We start from the raw sequence: 15020 nt of genomic DNA on the forward strand, positions 1-15020 counted from the left end.
CTCGCACACTTTAAAACGATCACGATTTTTACACCTTTTGCACGCCTTTTCCCTACACCGATCAATCGACAAAACTCATACACAAATCATCACCGATGTGAAATCTATGATCAATAGCGCTCGGCGATCTTAAAACGGTGCCTCACTGTAAACCAGCAACTGGGCATCACACAAAAACTGGCGTAAGATAATTAAATCTGTCTGCTAGTGGAAAATAACTGAACGTTTCGATAACTCATACCCTGTTTTGATGGAGCCGATTGCGAAACGATCGTTACCCTTTGGTGGTGGTGGGGGGGTAGCGTTAAGCTGTTATTTGATGGGGGGAAAACCCCACTAAATCTGTGGACAGATTTTACACGGAAGCTAGTAAACAAGTTATTGTTGCATTGCGCGAACAGGTTTTCGGACAAAAGGACGGCAATCAATACAATTCGTGTTGATGAACGAATGTTTGTTTTTTTATTTCCCATTGCGCAAAGCTCAAACTCTCCTATTGCATCGCTTATTTGTTGACAAGAGTTTATTCAATAGATGACTTAGCTACTTTCAAATACTTTAAATACCTTTCACGATGTGATAAACGATACTGTCGGCTTGGTACATTCCAAACTGAGCTGATAATTTTGTATAAATTGAACGATGATAGCTTTTCATTCTGCCACCATTTTCTCTTTGTTGCCGGACGGAGAGAGCTGCAACGTAACGGTGTTACCTAGCATCCGTTCCATGCTCTAGAGATAATTGAGTATGTATGCGTATGTGTCCATGTGTAAAGCAAAACAAAGCCAAAAAATACAGGCCTAGGCCTAGCCTAGGCAAGCTCAAACATGTCGAGTTTCGAGGAGGCACCGCAATCTTTCGGTTTCTCGAGTTAACGGCACGAGTTGCGAAGTAGAGATGATCATGGCGCCTATCAAGTTAATGATCGTGATGACGACGTTGTGAAACAAACAACAGCGAGCCGATTTGACATCAAACGTATTTTTGTTACGCATCAGTGACAAGTTCGCCTCGAAAGGCTTTTGTTGGTCCATACTTTCACTGCGTGCAGCCAGTATTTGCAATTGATTTGTAGTATTGATCGAGTGATATGAAAGGTACGAGTCGCCTGGTCTTCACACGACAAGACCGAGGTTCATATACCATCAAGACCGTTCTCCCGTAGTGTGAGGACAGGACATAGACCTTCTATGTTCTTCTATTTTAAGTCAAGATGAAGTAGGAAAAGAAGAAAAATACTCAGCAGATACCGCAAATAGCTTCATAAGGTAAATTGTTTCGTACATAACGATCAGCTTCACCCCAAACATTCTTTCGTGGTTGTGTTCAGTACATTATTGTTTATCAAACAATCCATTTATTGCATTAATAGTTAAAACCACCACCACCAACAAGATGTTTTGCTACTACAGTCTAGCTGAGAAGAATCCTGAAAAGACTTTCGTCGCTAAAATAAGAACAACCGAGGGGCTGACACAAACTAAAGTGTTCCTAAGTTATAGAATGGCAAATCAATGATTTCCGAATCGTGGCAAATGAATCCTAATATACAAAAAGAAATATGAGCTAAAGTAAAACTAGCTAGAATATCATGATGCTGAATGCGACCTCAACTTGCAGACTACAAGATACTCTGTTTGATACTGCTGCAAGAATTACACAACAGATGGAAGTGCTACTTTGACAGACACCTTAACGGAGCAGATCCAGGAGACACCGAACTAGGCGCAGGAAGTAGAGGAGTGCAGAATTACGACAGCCAGCATGACGATGACGAGGTAGAAATGCAACAAATCAGCTGGCAGCGATGGACTTCGGCCAACAGTCCATCGCTGCCAGCTGAGACTGTTCAAAATGGGTCCGGAGAAGATTTCCGCCATCATTCATCGGCTGATTGTTAAGATTTGGGATCAGGAAGAACTACCGGACGAGTGGAAACTGGGTGTCATACACATGGTGTTCAAAAAGGGGCGACAGGATGGACTGTGCTAACTTCCGGGCCGTCACAGTCCTGAATGCTGCCTATAAGACATTGTCCCGAATACTCTTCTGCAGATTGGAGCCCCTTGCTACAGATTTCGTCGGAAGCTACCAAGCTGGATTTGTTGGAGGCAAATGGACAACCGACCAAATCTTTACTCTACGGCAGATCCTCCAAAAATGCCGGGAGCACCAGATCCCTGGTCTCCCTGGTACCAGGTCTGAGGCAAGGTGACGGACTCTCCAGGTGACGGACTCTCTGGAGGGTGTCATGCGAAGCGCGGGCTTCGACATCCGGGACACGATTTTTACCCAATCTCTCCAATTCCTTGGCTTGACGGATGACATCGACATCATCGGACGGACAACTGAGGCGGTGTGCGAGGCGTACACCCGACTGAAACGCGAGGCCAATAGAATTGGATTGAGCATCAATGCGACGAAAACAAAATACCTGCTTGCCGAAGGCTCTCACCGTGATAGAGTCCAACTCGGAAGCAGAGTATCAGTTGACGGCTACGATCTCAAGGTGTTAGAGGAGTTCTCCTATCTTCGGACAACAACGTAAGCAGTGAAATCCGAAGGCGCATTGTTCAGGGAAAGCGTGCCTACTACGGACTCCACAAACTCCTGCGATTCAGAAGACTCAAACAACACACGTATTGTACGATTTACCGCACTCTGATACGTCCGGTAATCCTCTACGGGTGCGAGTCTTGGACTATGCTGATGGAGGACGCCAATGCACTCTCCATTTTTGAACGGTGGATGCTAAGGACTATCTTTGGTGGTGTAATGCGAGCAGGGCGTGTGGCGAAGGAGAATAAACCACGAGCTCGCTGAGCTGGTTGGCGGTTCTGATATCCTGACGGTAGTCAAAGCCGGAAGGATACGACGGAAGGAAGAAGGTGCTCGTCAGCAACCCGTTCGGCACGAGGCATAGAGGAACACAGCGAGCTCGTTGGCTGGATCAAGTGGGGTCTAACCTGTCGGAGATCGGATGCAGCCGTGGATGGAGGACTGCAGCCCTAGACCGAGTTTCCTGGAAACTGATTGGAGACCTGGCCATGCCGACACGACGTGCTCAATCCTGAGCAGGCCAAGAAGAAAAAGAAGAAACTTACCAGCACTTTACTTAGTTTTAGAATATCTACAATCAAAATCACAAGTCAGGTAAAACTTACTCGACACTCTATTGGCGTCTTTGCTACCACCAAGGATCCGCGCCAGAGAAGAGGCCTATCTCCTCTTTTTACGAACGCTGTAAAGGGCCACCCTTCTCTCGGAGGTCAAAAAGTAGCAGCTTTTTTAAGTCAATCCAGTTTGAAGAAACTTCTCAACTCAATACAGCTGTAGTACTCAGAGTACTCTTGTAGAATATGTAACCCCGTAAGTGTTGAATATGACTGTTCAATCTTACGGATTTCGGATGCTTGTTTGCTGCTAATAATTACCAAAAAATACGTGCTGTTGGTTCGAGCATCAAGGCGCAAGAAGGATTATATTTCGTGCAAAACCGATTTTCGTTAACTGAAATGGAGCCGAGTGCTCAGGCTTAACGAAGAAAGCTCGTGGGTCGTTAAGTACAGTCAAGCGCAGGGTTGAGCTTGAACAATGACCTATACAAGTCCTATACGTTGCTCTCACAATTTTGCAGCGAACTTAAGTCGTGTGAATAAGACATGTCATGCAAATGACACGGGACGACAACGCCCTTAAAAGTAGACATAATACATAGATAAAGGAGTGTCAGAGCATTAGAAGATCGATCCATAAGCATCAAAATTAAATAAGCAATTAAAATTTAATAAAGTTTAGTTTTGTCATCAACACAAAGACAGTAAAATTTATACAAAATTAAAACTATTTATGATAAAAACTTTTGATGAACACTCGAGACACGTGAATATTTCAAAAAAGCAGAACAGTTCGGATGGCGCAACGAAAAAACCGTACCTCCGCCATAACGGAACCTGCTTGATGAGGTTTCGGTCGAGTCGAATGGTGAATCTGAGCAGAAAAACAAAACAAAACAAAAAAAACTTTCCAACTCCTTAGGGATGCAAATGCTCGCCATGTGACGGAGACACAAAAATCGTCACGAAGTACCAATTCTTCACCGTGAGAGGTGAGATTTTTTATTTCACCATCACTTCCTGGTTCTGCATTCCCGGCACCGCACGTTTCCCGCACCAAGAATGACGACGAAAAAAAGTCAGTCAGACGAGGTGCAAATGGGAATTTATCCAATCGATGGACAAACCGGAGACGAAACCAGCAGCCAACGAATGACGACGGGACGAGGCAAACGACGACTACGACGACACACTGGGTTGCACGAAAACAAATTGAAAATTAAAATGCGCCACCAAAGGGGGGGCGGCCACCCAGCACCGGGGCCGGGTGGCAAAGACAGTGCTGCCGCGCATCAAGGGAAATGAGAGAAATGGAAAATTTTTGCAGACCAGAAAGAACACACCCAGGAACCGACCTCGCCTTTCAGCCAAGATCTATGCAGTACTGTTGTGCGACTGTGGCACGATGAACTACGGACGGCACCTAGGAAAAAAAAAATGTGTTATGGCTAGACCCTTAGAACCTCAGCAGCAAAAAAAAAAAAAAAAACAGAAAAAGAACCGAAAGTAAAATGAAATAAAACAAAAACTATCCCTCTGATAGCGGTGGTGAAAATATCATGCAGCGCCGGAAATATTCTGACGAAAAAACAAGATTACTTTCAACACTCTCCGGGCTCTTTCCACTACGAATTGGATCCGTTTTACGTCCGATCTACCCACCCATCATCACAAAAACGCATCCGTACACACTGCACAGCGAAAAAGGAAAAATCTATTTTCGAAAAAAAAAAGGAAAAAGAGGGACGGCAGCCTGAGGGAATGGAAAATTCGGGTATGCGAAAAAGCAAAATTGTCCAAGACAGCGCGCGATGAGGAAGTCTTTGTTCTAATGGGTTTCGTTTCGGCCATGACGATGGTTTGATTCATTTTTTTTTCTTCTGTTGCCTGCACCCAGTTTTCGCTCTCTGCTCCTGGGGTTTGTCTTCAATCTCATATCCTTGCATTTTGGGCCACCACCGCACCACCCACCCTTTTGACCATTGAACGAACACAAAAGAATGGAGAAAATTAACCGAACTTTGTAAAAATCGATCGATAACACCGTCTGGAAGAGTAATGAAAAATATCGATCATAGATACAGCGAGAGAGAGAGCTTTGTTACAGCCGCTGAGAGGTCGACAAGGAACGGTATGATTGATGAATATGAATCGCTACTGCTATGAAGTGATCGACCATTATTAGAGGAGTGTAATTATAGTCATTTACTGTTAATATGTCCTGAGCTTCGAGACTGTTTTGAAGAATACTTTTCTTCAAACTTCACATGTCTTTAGGAACTCAATTTCTGATGCCCTATTCTCACAACTCTGCAAAACCTCAACATAAAGCAGTTGCAACAAAGCATCGCCCAGTGCCCTCAAATTTCAGAATTTTAATATTCCCCACTCCGTGTACAAGATATGTGACGAAGATTTTTGGACCAGGCCCATTGTCCGACATACTAAAGCGCATCTCCGTGTGCGATATCGGTTCGCCGCAGCCTATTCCAAAATGTAACTAGCACAAGCAGATGCAGCTGCAGATGTATCGGACCGAGCAGCCAAAATGCAAAACCACGAACAAACCGAACCGAGCTCCGTACGGGCTTCCGTACGTAATTTTTGTCAAATGCCGCTCGAAACGAATCGCTTTCGCCCAGAGCAGCCGACAAATATGCGCCCAAGGATCTAACGAATCCGTCTCACACCCAGGACATTAAGATACGAGACTAACCCGCTGCCACCCGGGTTCTCCCGCCCGACCAATCAAGCGTTGGCCCGGTGTGTTGAAGCTCGCAGCAACTGCAACAACGAACAACCGGTGTACGGTGACTCCCTCGCGCACAAGTCAAACTCCAGACATCGGAACGTCCCAAAAGGTGTACCAAACTCGTGTGTGTGTGAATTATTCAACACTTTTTGGCGCTGCCCTGCCTGCTGCCTGTTGGACGCGCATTAGTTTCGTGTGTGCTTCCTTTTTTTTTAGCTGGGATCGGCCGAGCTCCAGGCTTTGGCTTCTCTTCGGCACCCCATTTTTGTACACCGGTTGCATATATGTGCATTCATTGAGGTAGTAAGCAAATACAGGCAGCACTATCGATTTTTTTCCCTCCTGCCGCTTTCATGCATTTCGTGCAAACACGCACACACGAAGTTGAGTTATTCTTCGTGAGGAACGATTTGGTTATGGTTCCTTTTTTTTTCTTGTTATTGTGGCGTTTAGGAATACAAACGCTGGATTTTGGCTTTTGGTGAGTAGTAAATGTAGAGTTTACTATTGATGATGGCATGCATTTTGTGGTTCGCCTGGATGGATCCTATTATTCAACACACCTTGGCTTTTCTAAACAATCATATGCGTCAGGTAAATATGATTCATGGTTGTAATGGGCGATATTTTTTTAAATTATTCATTTCAGGGGTTTTTTCAGAACAAAATCGTGTAGCTGTGCTGCTTAAGACTAATTTTAAAAGAAAATTAAATTTACATTGTTTAAGGCACGATTTCTTCTCCTTTACTTCAGCCAAGCTTGAGTGTGTCAGCATTCGGAGCATTAGAGCCTCAAATTTTCTGGTTGTTTGTCCGAGATTTAATCCTATAACCTGCTACTATGTCTGTTTTGTTGATTGCTCCACAAGCAGAAAGCTCTTACAACAATTGGATAGATCATTTGGATCATCTACCGACTTGTGGGGTTACTTAATCGAACTCTTTACGCACTTCGCTCATATCAATACCAATTATCTTTAAAAAAAAGTTTTGAAGATCCGGAGCTCAATCGTGCCCCTTATATTTTCTTTACGGGCTATACAATAAGAGCACACACAAGGGTAACACGTGCATACGACGTACTTTTCTAATATAAAGCTAGAAAGTTATCAAATGTAATCCCTTTCGGGTAGAAGCAATAGCTAGTAGCTAACCTTTATCGTTTACATAGACGCTCAAGACAATGGCAGTGTTTTCAAAATGACCGTTAAAAATGTTCGTTGCCTTTTTAGTTCACAATTTTTCCACTTGGGCTCATGTTTGCAGTCTCTTATTTAAAAGAAAGTATTTATTCGGATACTTAGTCAACCGCCTCCTTCTCATTCTTCTTCTTTTTGACTCAACGACCTACTAAGTCACGCCGGTGATTTAATGTCTTACTAGACTTATCGATACCACGTAGTTGAATGTTCCTCAGTCCTCACTACGGGAGAATAGTTTGTATGGGATTTGAACCAAAGCTCTCATCTACCAAAGCATCGCTACCAACGGACCGTCCATAAGCGCCTTTGAAGTTAAAAATTTAAAATATATGCAACCTTACTGTTTAGATATAAGCAGTAAAAGAATTAATTTTCTAAGGACAGCCACAGGATTCTGGTGGGGCGCACATCCATCAGACGTCCTGAGACTTATAAGACTACGGTACTATCCGTATTGGAATATGGAAGTATATGCTTCCATTGGGCATCCAATACGTTGATACTCAAGCTTGAAAGGCTACAGTACCGCTGTCTTAGACTCGCACTAACGAGCATGAAATCTACACACAACATGTCGCTTCTGGAGACAGGTTCTAAGAGCAAAATCTTGAAGATCTATGAAGATTTTGTTGCCCTACAAGTGCATCCTAGCGCTCCACAGGCATTAAAGTGTGCTGCCCTTCCTGAGAACTACAGTTCCATTTTAATAACAGATTCCTCATTGCACGAGGAAATTAAGACCATACCGAATTATCTTCGCCCCGGGGTAGTTCCGGGCATTTTCATGAACAAATATGGTCATTTAGACCAAATACAAGAAAAGCCAGTACTACACTGATGGATCATCCTCTGAGGAGGGCACTGGCTTCGGTGTTTTTAGCGAGTCCACCGAAGCTTTTTCCAAATTGAGGCAGCCATGTAGTGTCTACATCGTAGAGCTAGCCGCAATCTTGTACGCACTATTGATGATGGCAGCGAGACCTTCGGACCAGTACTTCATCTTCATTGATAGCCTTAGTACTATTGATGCACTGAGATCTCCGAAGGCTGTTAAAAGTCAGGATTTCCTCACCATAAAAATCATTGAACTGCTTGGCTCAATGTTCGATAAGGCGTTTAGGATCTCTGATATCTCGACTGATGTGGAATCATTTTACGTTGAATGCTCATCTACAGCGTATAACTCTGGCTCAGACAAAAGTGTGTGGCTGCGGTGACGGATTCCACGATGTGGATCACCTTCTGTGGTCATGCATGGAATATGAATCCGCAAGACCCTCCTTGTTGAGCGCAATCGAGAATATCGGCACCCTACATATACCCTGCATGAGGATCATTTACCGATTCGCCAGAGACAACAGTCTTGGTGATACGTTCACGGGTGATACGTTGACGGCTCAACATTACTCGAGGACGGTTACAACCCTTCCGTAAAAAGAAGGAAGGCGTATCCCAGAGTACAGTGTTCTCTAGTCCAGTCCAGCTTTGACGCAGCGAGTTTGACAGCGTTGACGTTGGGTTCAGGGTGTTTGGCGGGTTCATTCTCGAGTCGCTCCTGTTGCAGCGGGATGGAACTTGTCGATCACTCTTAGATTGGACGCTGACCAGAGCGAGCTTGGAATGTCACTACCGGACTGCACTGTACGCAGACGAATCCTTGTTTCTGCTGTTCAAATAACTCTGCTAAGGTCACCAAAATCATTTTGACCATCATCATCTTGTTGGTTAGAACCACACCCAAAACCAAGACATCAACTCGTAAAATGTGATAACTCTAGTAAACTTATAAGAAAAACTGCGCTTGTGGCAGGAGAGCATCAAACACAAACACAAGCAAAACAAATATCATTTACTTCGCCACATAACCCGTTTACTCCGTTTTGCTAGAGTGCTTCACATTGTGCACAGCAGTACTTTCGGTTAATCTTATACGGTTGGCTCAAGTAAAAATCATTCGTTAACGAAAGTAAATGGGTCGCTAGAGACCTGGACGAAAAAAACAACTATCACGCTACGCTAGTGACAGCAAAAAAAAGGGCAAACAGTACGCATCCATCTTCACCGATGACGGCCAAAGTCCATCCAAGGGTTTTGCAGTTTTTGCATTTGCATCTTCATTTCTCTCTGTTCCACTCGTGCTATTGTCTCTCTAATGCTACTCCTTTCGGGCTCTCTTGCACTCGTTCACTCATCTTTTCGATCCTTATTTTCTATTACAGCTAACGCTGTATTTTTTACCCCTATAAGCGTCACACGTTTTGCCCGCTCTGCTTTTGCCTTCCAAAGAGATTTTCGTTGTCGTATGCTCGCAGACCCATTGCAGGAAGTCATTTGAATCCCGTGCCCCAAAGTATGGGTTGGGTTGGGAAAAAGACGTGGAATTATTTCTTCCGTCTTTTTTTTTTCTTTCTCTGTGTGGATTGCTCCCAAAACCCAGCCCATCCTCCCGCCACTGCTTCCGTTCGATAGCTCCACACACACCTCTTCTACGAAAACGTAGCCGAGAGCAACAACAGTAGAGAGAAAGAAGAAGAAGAAAAAAACCTGCAGCAAAACATCATCAACAGTTCCTCCCGTTACCCAGGTTGGCAATGTTTTTGCCGGGCTGCATCCCGGGCGTCCAAGATTTCCTCGGATGCCCCCCCCGGTACGCCCCACTTGGAAACGCGTTTTGAAGGATTTGAAACTGGCTGTGGCTAGTGGCGGGGTGATTGCATCAACAAAAAATTGCCCCATCCCTATACAACCCTGGTCCAACTCTCACACACACCCTCTAATATGAAAGTGTACCGCGGAAAGACACCCACGGGATGCACCACGAGAGGAAATTAATTCTTTCTTTCCGAGGTGTTGTTTTTGCCTTACTTGGGACTTCCTTTACCATTTTTGTGTGTGTGTGTGTGTGTGTGTTCCTGTCCTGTCCGCGAGCAACACCCATTTTGATAGCCTCAGCTTCCTCCCAGTCTCGTCAACCCAAGGGAGGATTTGGACCGCACTACAGGACGGGACTTTTTTCATTTTCCCCTTTTTTTACCCTGCTTTTAGTGAGCGGATTTTTTTATTTATCAGTGGGAAATAGTCGAAAAAACAGAATTAAAAAAAAAAATGAAAATTCCTCGGTTCGTGAGCTCAAACCTCCCCAAACTACCCAACTTCCGTGCTGGAGATCCTTAATAGTGAAAATGGAAAACAGCATTAAGCAGCAGAGTACAGAAAAAAAACCCCCTCACTGCGCTTCAAGAAACGACCACTACGTTGCATCTTTCTGCATTACCAATTTTTTTTATTCCGCTTCGTTCGCTCCCCTTCTGCGCATAGCTTTCTGCGTGACATCGCCGTGCCGTCAGTTTGGCGGACTCTTCTCTACTGGGCGAACTGGGCTGTTACTAGGAGGTTTGCAAAGATATACTAGATATAGTCCAGCAGCCCCAGCAGCAGCAGCAGCAGTGGTTTGGGGGTTAGACGTTGGAAAATGAAAAGTGTGCTTCAGGGCAGGCACGCAACAACAACCAAAAAAAAAAAAAACCAAGACCACTCGCAAGATGAGACGAGAATTTTTAATATAATTTAAGTTCATTTTTTCTCACCCCTTATCGAGTTCCTTCCCAGTTCCTTGCCCATTTCCTTCTTGCAACGGTTCCATCGCTCGTGTCATCTTATCCTCCCGTGCATTGCTGCATCCTTATTGCTGCATAGCCGCCAAGATCGAACCATCTCGGGTCTGCTCCGCGATGGTGTGCATTTTTCGGTTACTTTTTTCATAACTTTATCTGCCTGTTTTTCCTTTTTCCTTCTACCCTCTACAGGGAAATTCTTCATTTTCACCTACCCCTTCCTACTTCATTCAAACACTGACAGTGCCCCCCCCCCCCACCGTTTCTATTGTCTCTATCAGTCGGTCCTGCTCGTCCGTGCACCGTCGTGTGTTTGTGTAATTTCTTTTTTCCTTTGCTTCGAACATGATTTTTATATTTGGACGTTGTTTGCATCGTTTTTCATAATTTTAATTCCTACTCTCTGCACTTCTCCCGATGCAAACTAGCATTTTTGCCTTCGGTGAGGGATTTTCTTTTTCCTTATGATGCATCTTCTTGTACGTCCTTCAGCTCCGGCTTTCCAACCGGTCAGCTCGATTCGTTTAACGAAATGTCCATGGAAGCGTTAATTGCAAAAAAGAGGGGGAAAAACCATCATGTGTAAGGGCAACAATGTTACAAGAAACGAGCAAGTGAGCAATTGAAAGAAGTGAGTGGGTACACTTTCTTGTAGAATTTTCCAATATAGATTTTAAAGGTTATAATTAATAACAAAAAATGTTGAAAATAAGAAAAAAAAACTGTTTTGACGAGATAACGAAAAACCACGGAATATTTTTCACCTAAAATGGATGTTTATCAATATTAATGGGATCATTCTCTCTGGAAATGCACAATCTACCATGCGAACAGCGCGAAAACCTAAATTATAAAAGAGTCAATACAATCAGACAAACAGATGAAGGAAGATTCCCACTAGACCTTGAAAATACTGAGCCTCGGTCGAATGGTTCGGGTTTTTAATTGATACAAAGTGTTACTAATTAACCAGCCAGAGGTCCTCTCGCGATAAGCTTAACTACTTAACGACCAGTTCAGTGAACAACTAAAGGCTCCACTGGCAGACGGTAATAATAAGACACCCGGAACCGACGGAATCGTAGCCAAACTGGTACAAAATGGGGGTGCCTTACTAGAACAGGAGGGGACAGCGAATCGATGTTTTATGATTGGAATCTCATCATCATTTATCCCATATACAAGCAAGGAGATATGTTGGACTGCAACAACTACAGCCAAAATATTCTCCCTTATCCTTCAGGATAAGCTTGTCCCATTCGTTGAACAGATAGTTGGAAACTCTCACATGTAGGCACCTGATCTCCGACAGGTCACTCTTCACCTGATCGAGCCAACGAACTCGCTGTTCGCTGACGAATTCCTTCTTGGCGACGCATGAGTACGACATCCTCATAACATCCCCCAACCATCGTATCCAGCCGGTCTTTGCTACCGTCAGGATGTCCGGTTCTCCGTATAGCTCAGCAAGCTCGTGGTTCATCCTTCTCCTCGAACACACCGCCAAAGATGGTCCGGAGGATGCGACGCTCAAACACGCTAAGAGCGTTTGCATCCTCCGTTCAGATGGTCCAATACTCGTGGCCATATAGGACCACCGGACGAATCATTGTGCGATATATCTCACATTTCGTGAGGTCTAGAAGTCTTCTGGATCTCGAAATCTCAGCAGACGGTGAAGGCCGTAGTAGGCACGATTCCCCTGAACAATGCGTCTCCGGATTTGGCTACTGAAATCGTTATTCGAAGTTACGACAGTCCCAAGATAGCAGAACTCCTCTACTACCTCGAGATTGTCGCCGTCGACTAACACACTGCTTTCCACTCGGGCTCTATCACGATCAGAACCTCCGGCAAGCAGGTATTTCGTCTTCGTCGCATTGATCATCAATCCAATGCTTGCTGCTTCACGTTTCAGTCGGGTGTACTCCTCACACGCCTTCGCTGTCGTCTTGCAAACGATGTCAATGTCATCCGCGAAGCCAAGAAATTGAAGAGACCGGTAGAGAATCGTGCCACGGATATCGTTGTGTAGCCCCGCGCTTCGTATTACACCTTCCAAGGCTATATTGAACAGTAGACAGGAGAGTTCGTCCCTCAGGTCTAAGACCTCTGTGAGATTCACGATAGTTGGAAACAATCAAAGAGGATTCCGTAACGTAAAATCTACCACTAACCATATCTTCACCATGCGACAAATCTTGGAGAAGATGGCTGAACATCAGTTGAACATGTAGCAACTCTTCATAGATTTTAAGGCCGCATATGATAGCTTAGCCAGAGTTAAACTCTATGAAGCCATGATAAGCTCTTTTGGAATCCTGACCAAACTGATCAGGCTTGTTAGAATGACCATGATCAATGTCACATGCCAGGTGAAGGTGGACAGAAAACTCTCATGGTCCTTTGCTTTGATGGACTCGCCTGTCTCCTATTCAACTTGGTGCTAGAGAGGGCCATCTAGGGTGACTCGGAAGTGGAGACTTCGGGAACCATCTGTTATAAATCAACCCAGATCCTGACATACGCTGAAGATATAGACACCATTGGTCTGCGGCTCTCCCAGGTACCAGAAGCTTACCAAAGGATCGAGCAGGCGGCAGAAAACCTCAGGTTGCAGATTAACGAGGCAAAGACCAAATTGATGGTGGCACCATGAGTGGCCCTACTAAGAAATCCGGAACTACGTGAGGGTGATGTACGGATAGGTGATCGCAAATTTGAAGTCGTCATAAACTTCACCTATCTCTGGTCAAAAGTCAGCACCGAAAACAGCATAGAGTTGAGCGCTAGGAGCCAGTCATTCTACAGCCTGAGAAAACATCTCACCTCAAAAAACCTATCGCGACGGTCGAAGCTGGGACTGTATCGTACATTTATAGTCCCATACACCTCTGAGACATGGACACTATTCAAAGCAGACGAATCCCTCTTAACCGCGTTCGAGAGGAAGATGCTCAGAAGCATTGTTGGTCTCGTATATGTTGAAGGACAATGGAGGAGCCGGTACAACGACGAGCTGCACGAACTGTATGACGACCTCACCGTCGTGCCGCGAATTAGGCTCGCCAGGCTCCGATGGGCTGGCCATGGCACCGGACGTCTCAGCTCAGAAAATCCTTTTAGGCCGTCCACACGGTTCCAACGGATTGGCGGACGACGGCGCGAGACCTTGAGCGGTTCCGGATTCTGCAGCGGCAGACCAAGACCGCAAAGCGGTTGTAGCGCCTGATAAGTAAGTAAGTAAGCAATATTTCAGGCGGTACTGTACACTGTGCAACATGGAGTGAAACATTTTCAAGTAGAACAGGAACCTATTGACTGTTTTCATTCTCATTATCATTATTCATTATAATTTAGTATATTTCAGGTATTTTATTGCTCCTTAGCAATTGCATTTAATAGATTCTGCATAGTTTTACCTCAAAACACAAATATTTGGAAAAGAAACTCCTCTAATGTATTAATATATCCAATTATCATCAATGCTCATCTCAATAATCGATTGTTTATCCCACTTAAAGTGAGAAATATTCCAATTTCCCATTTCTTGTCTGTCAGTTAATATTAAATATAAAATGAGTTCACTATCCGCGCACAGTGTTCAAACCGTTTAAACGCAAAATATTTATTTAGCTGATAGCCCCCGTAATAACAACATTTCCATTACTCAACCAAAACCTTGTGAAACTCACCTCACGTGCATTAAATTTTTACTTCATTTTTGGATTCCAACGATTACAAAAACCCACATCCAGCCGACAGTGAAAAATAAAACCCTCTTACACCCGACACACACACACACACACACACACACACACACACACACACACACACACACAATCCGTGAACGATATCGCAACGATTAACTCCATCAATCGGGGTTTACATCGATAATAAAATTAAGCTTTGCTCCGATCATCATCTTCCCTACTGTGTCATTCATTGTGTGTGTGTATTTCCCGGTACATCCGACCTCGTCTATCGATAAAATTTGATAGCGAATCGACGTGGGATCGGTAGACCGAGCCGAAAACACATTAGGGAACCGAATGAAAACACCGATTGTTTGCAATGGGCAGGAGAATTCAATTACTACCTCCAGGAGCAGCTCCCTGGAACAGTTTGGTTGGTGGCTGCGATTAAGCTGTTTTGCATGGACCATTAGTTTTTTTTCCGGAGCCGGTGTCGTGTGGTTCAGGAGGTAATTGATGCTTTGAAACGTTGCGCCATCGTTGCAATATTTGTTAATTGAGCGAATTGTTTGTAATAGCCATTATCGGCGTGAAGTCGGGGCGAAATTCTGTTTTGTATTTGTATCATTGTTTAGTAA

General features: G+C 44.3%; 1 protein-coding gene across 1 annotated transcript in view; it reads right to left on the minus strand.

Annotated features, from left to right (window-relative positions):
- Positions 1 to 532: 532 nt before the first annotated feature.
- Positions 533 to 15020, minus strand: part of LOC126567260 (uncharacterized) — a 145340-nt gene continuing 130852 nt past the window's right edge. The window contains exon 2 of the mRNA XM_050223491.1: positions 533 to 546. Within this exon, the coding sequence (XP_050079448.1) occupies positions 544 to 546 (3 nt within the window). The 3' untranslated portion in view covers positions 533 to 543. The remainder of the gene's footprint in view (positions 547 to 15020) is intronic.

The sequence above is a fragment of the Anopheles maculipalpis genome, chromosome 2RL (genome assembly GCF_943734695.1).
Source record: "Anopheles maculipalpis chromosome 2RL, idAnoMacuDA_375_x, whole genome shotgun sequence".
NCBI lineage: Eukaryota > Metazoa > Arthropoda > Insecta > Diptera > Culicidae > Anopheles > Anopheles maculipalpis.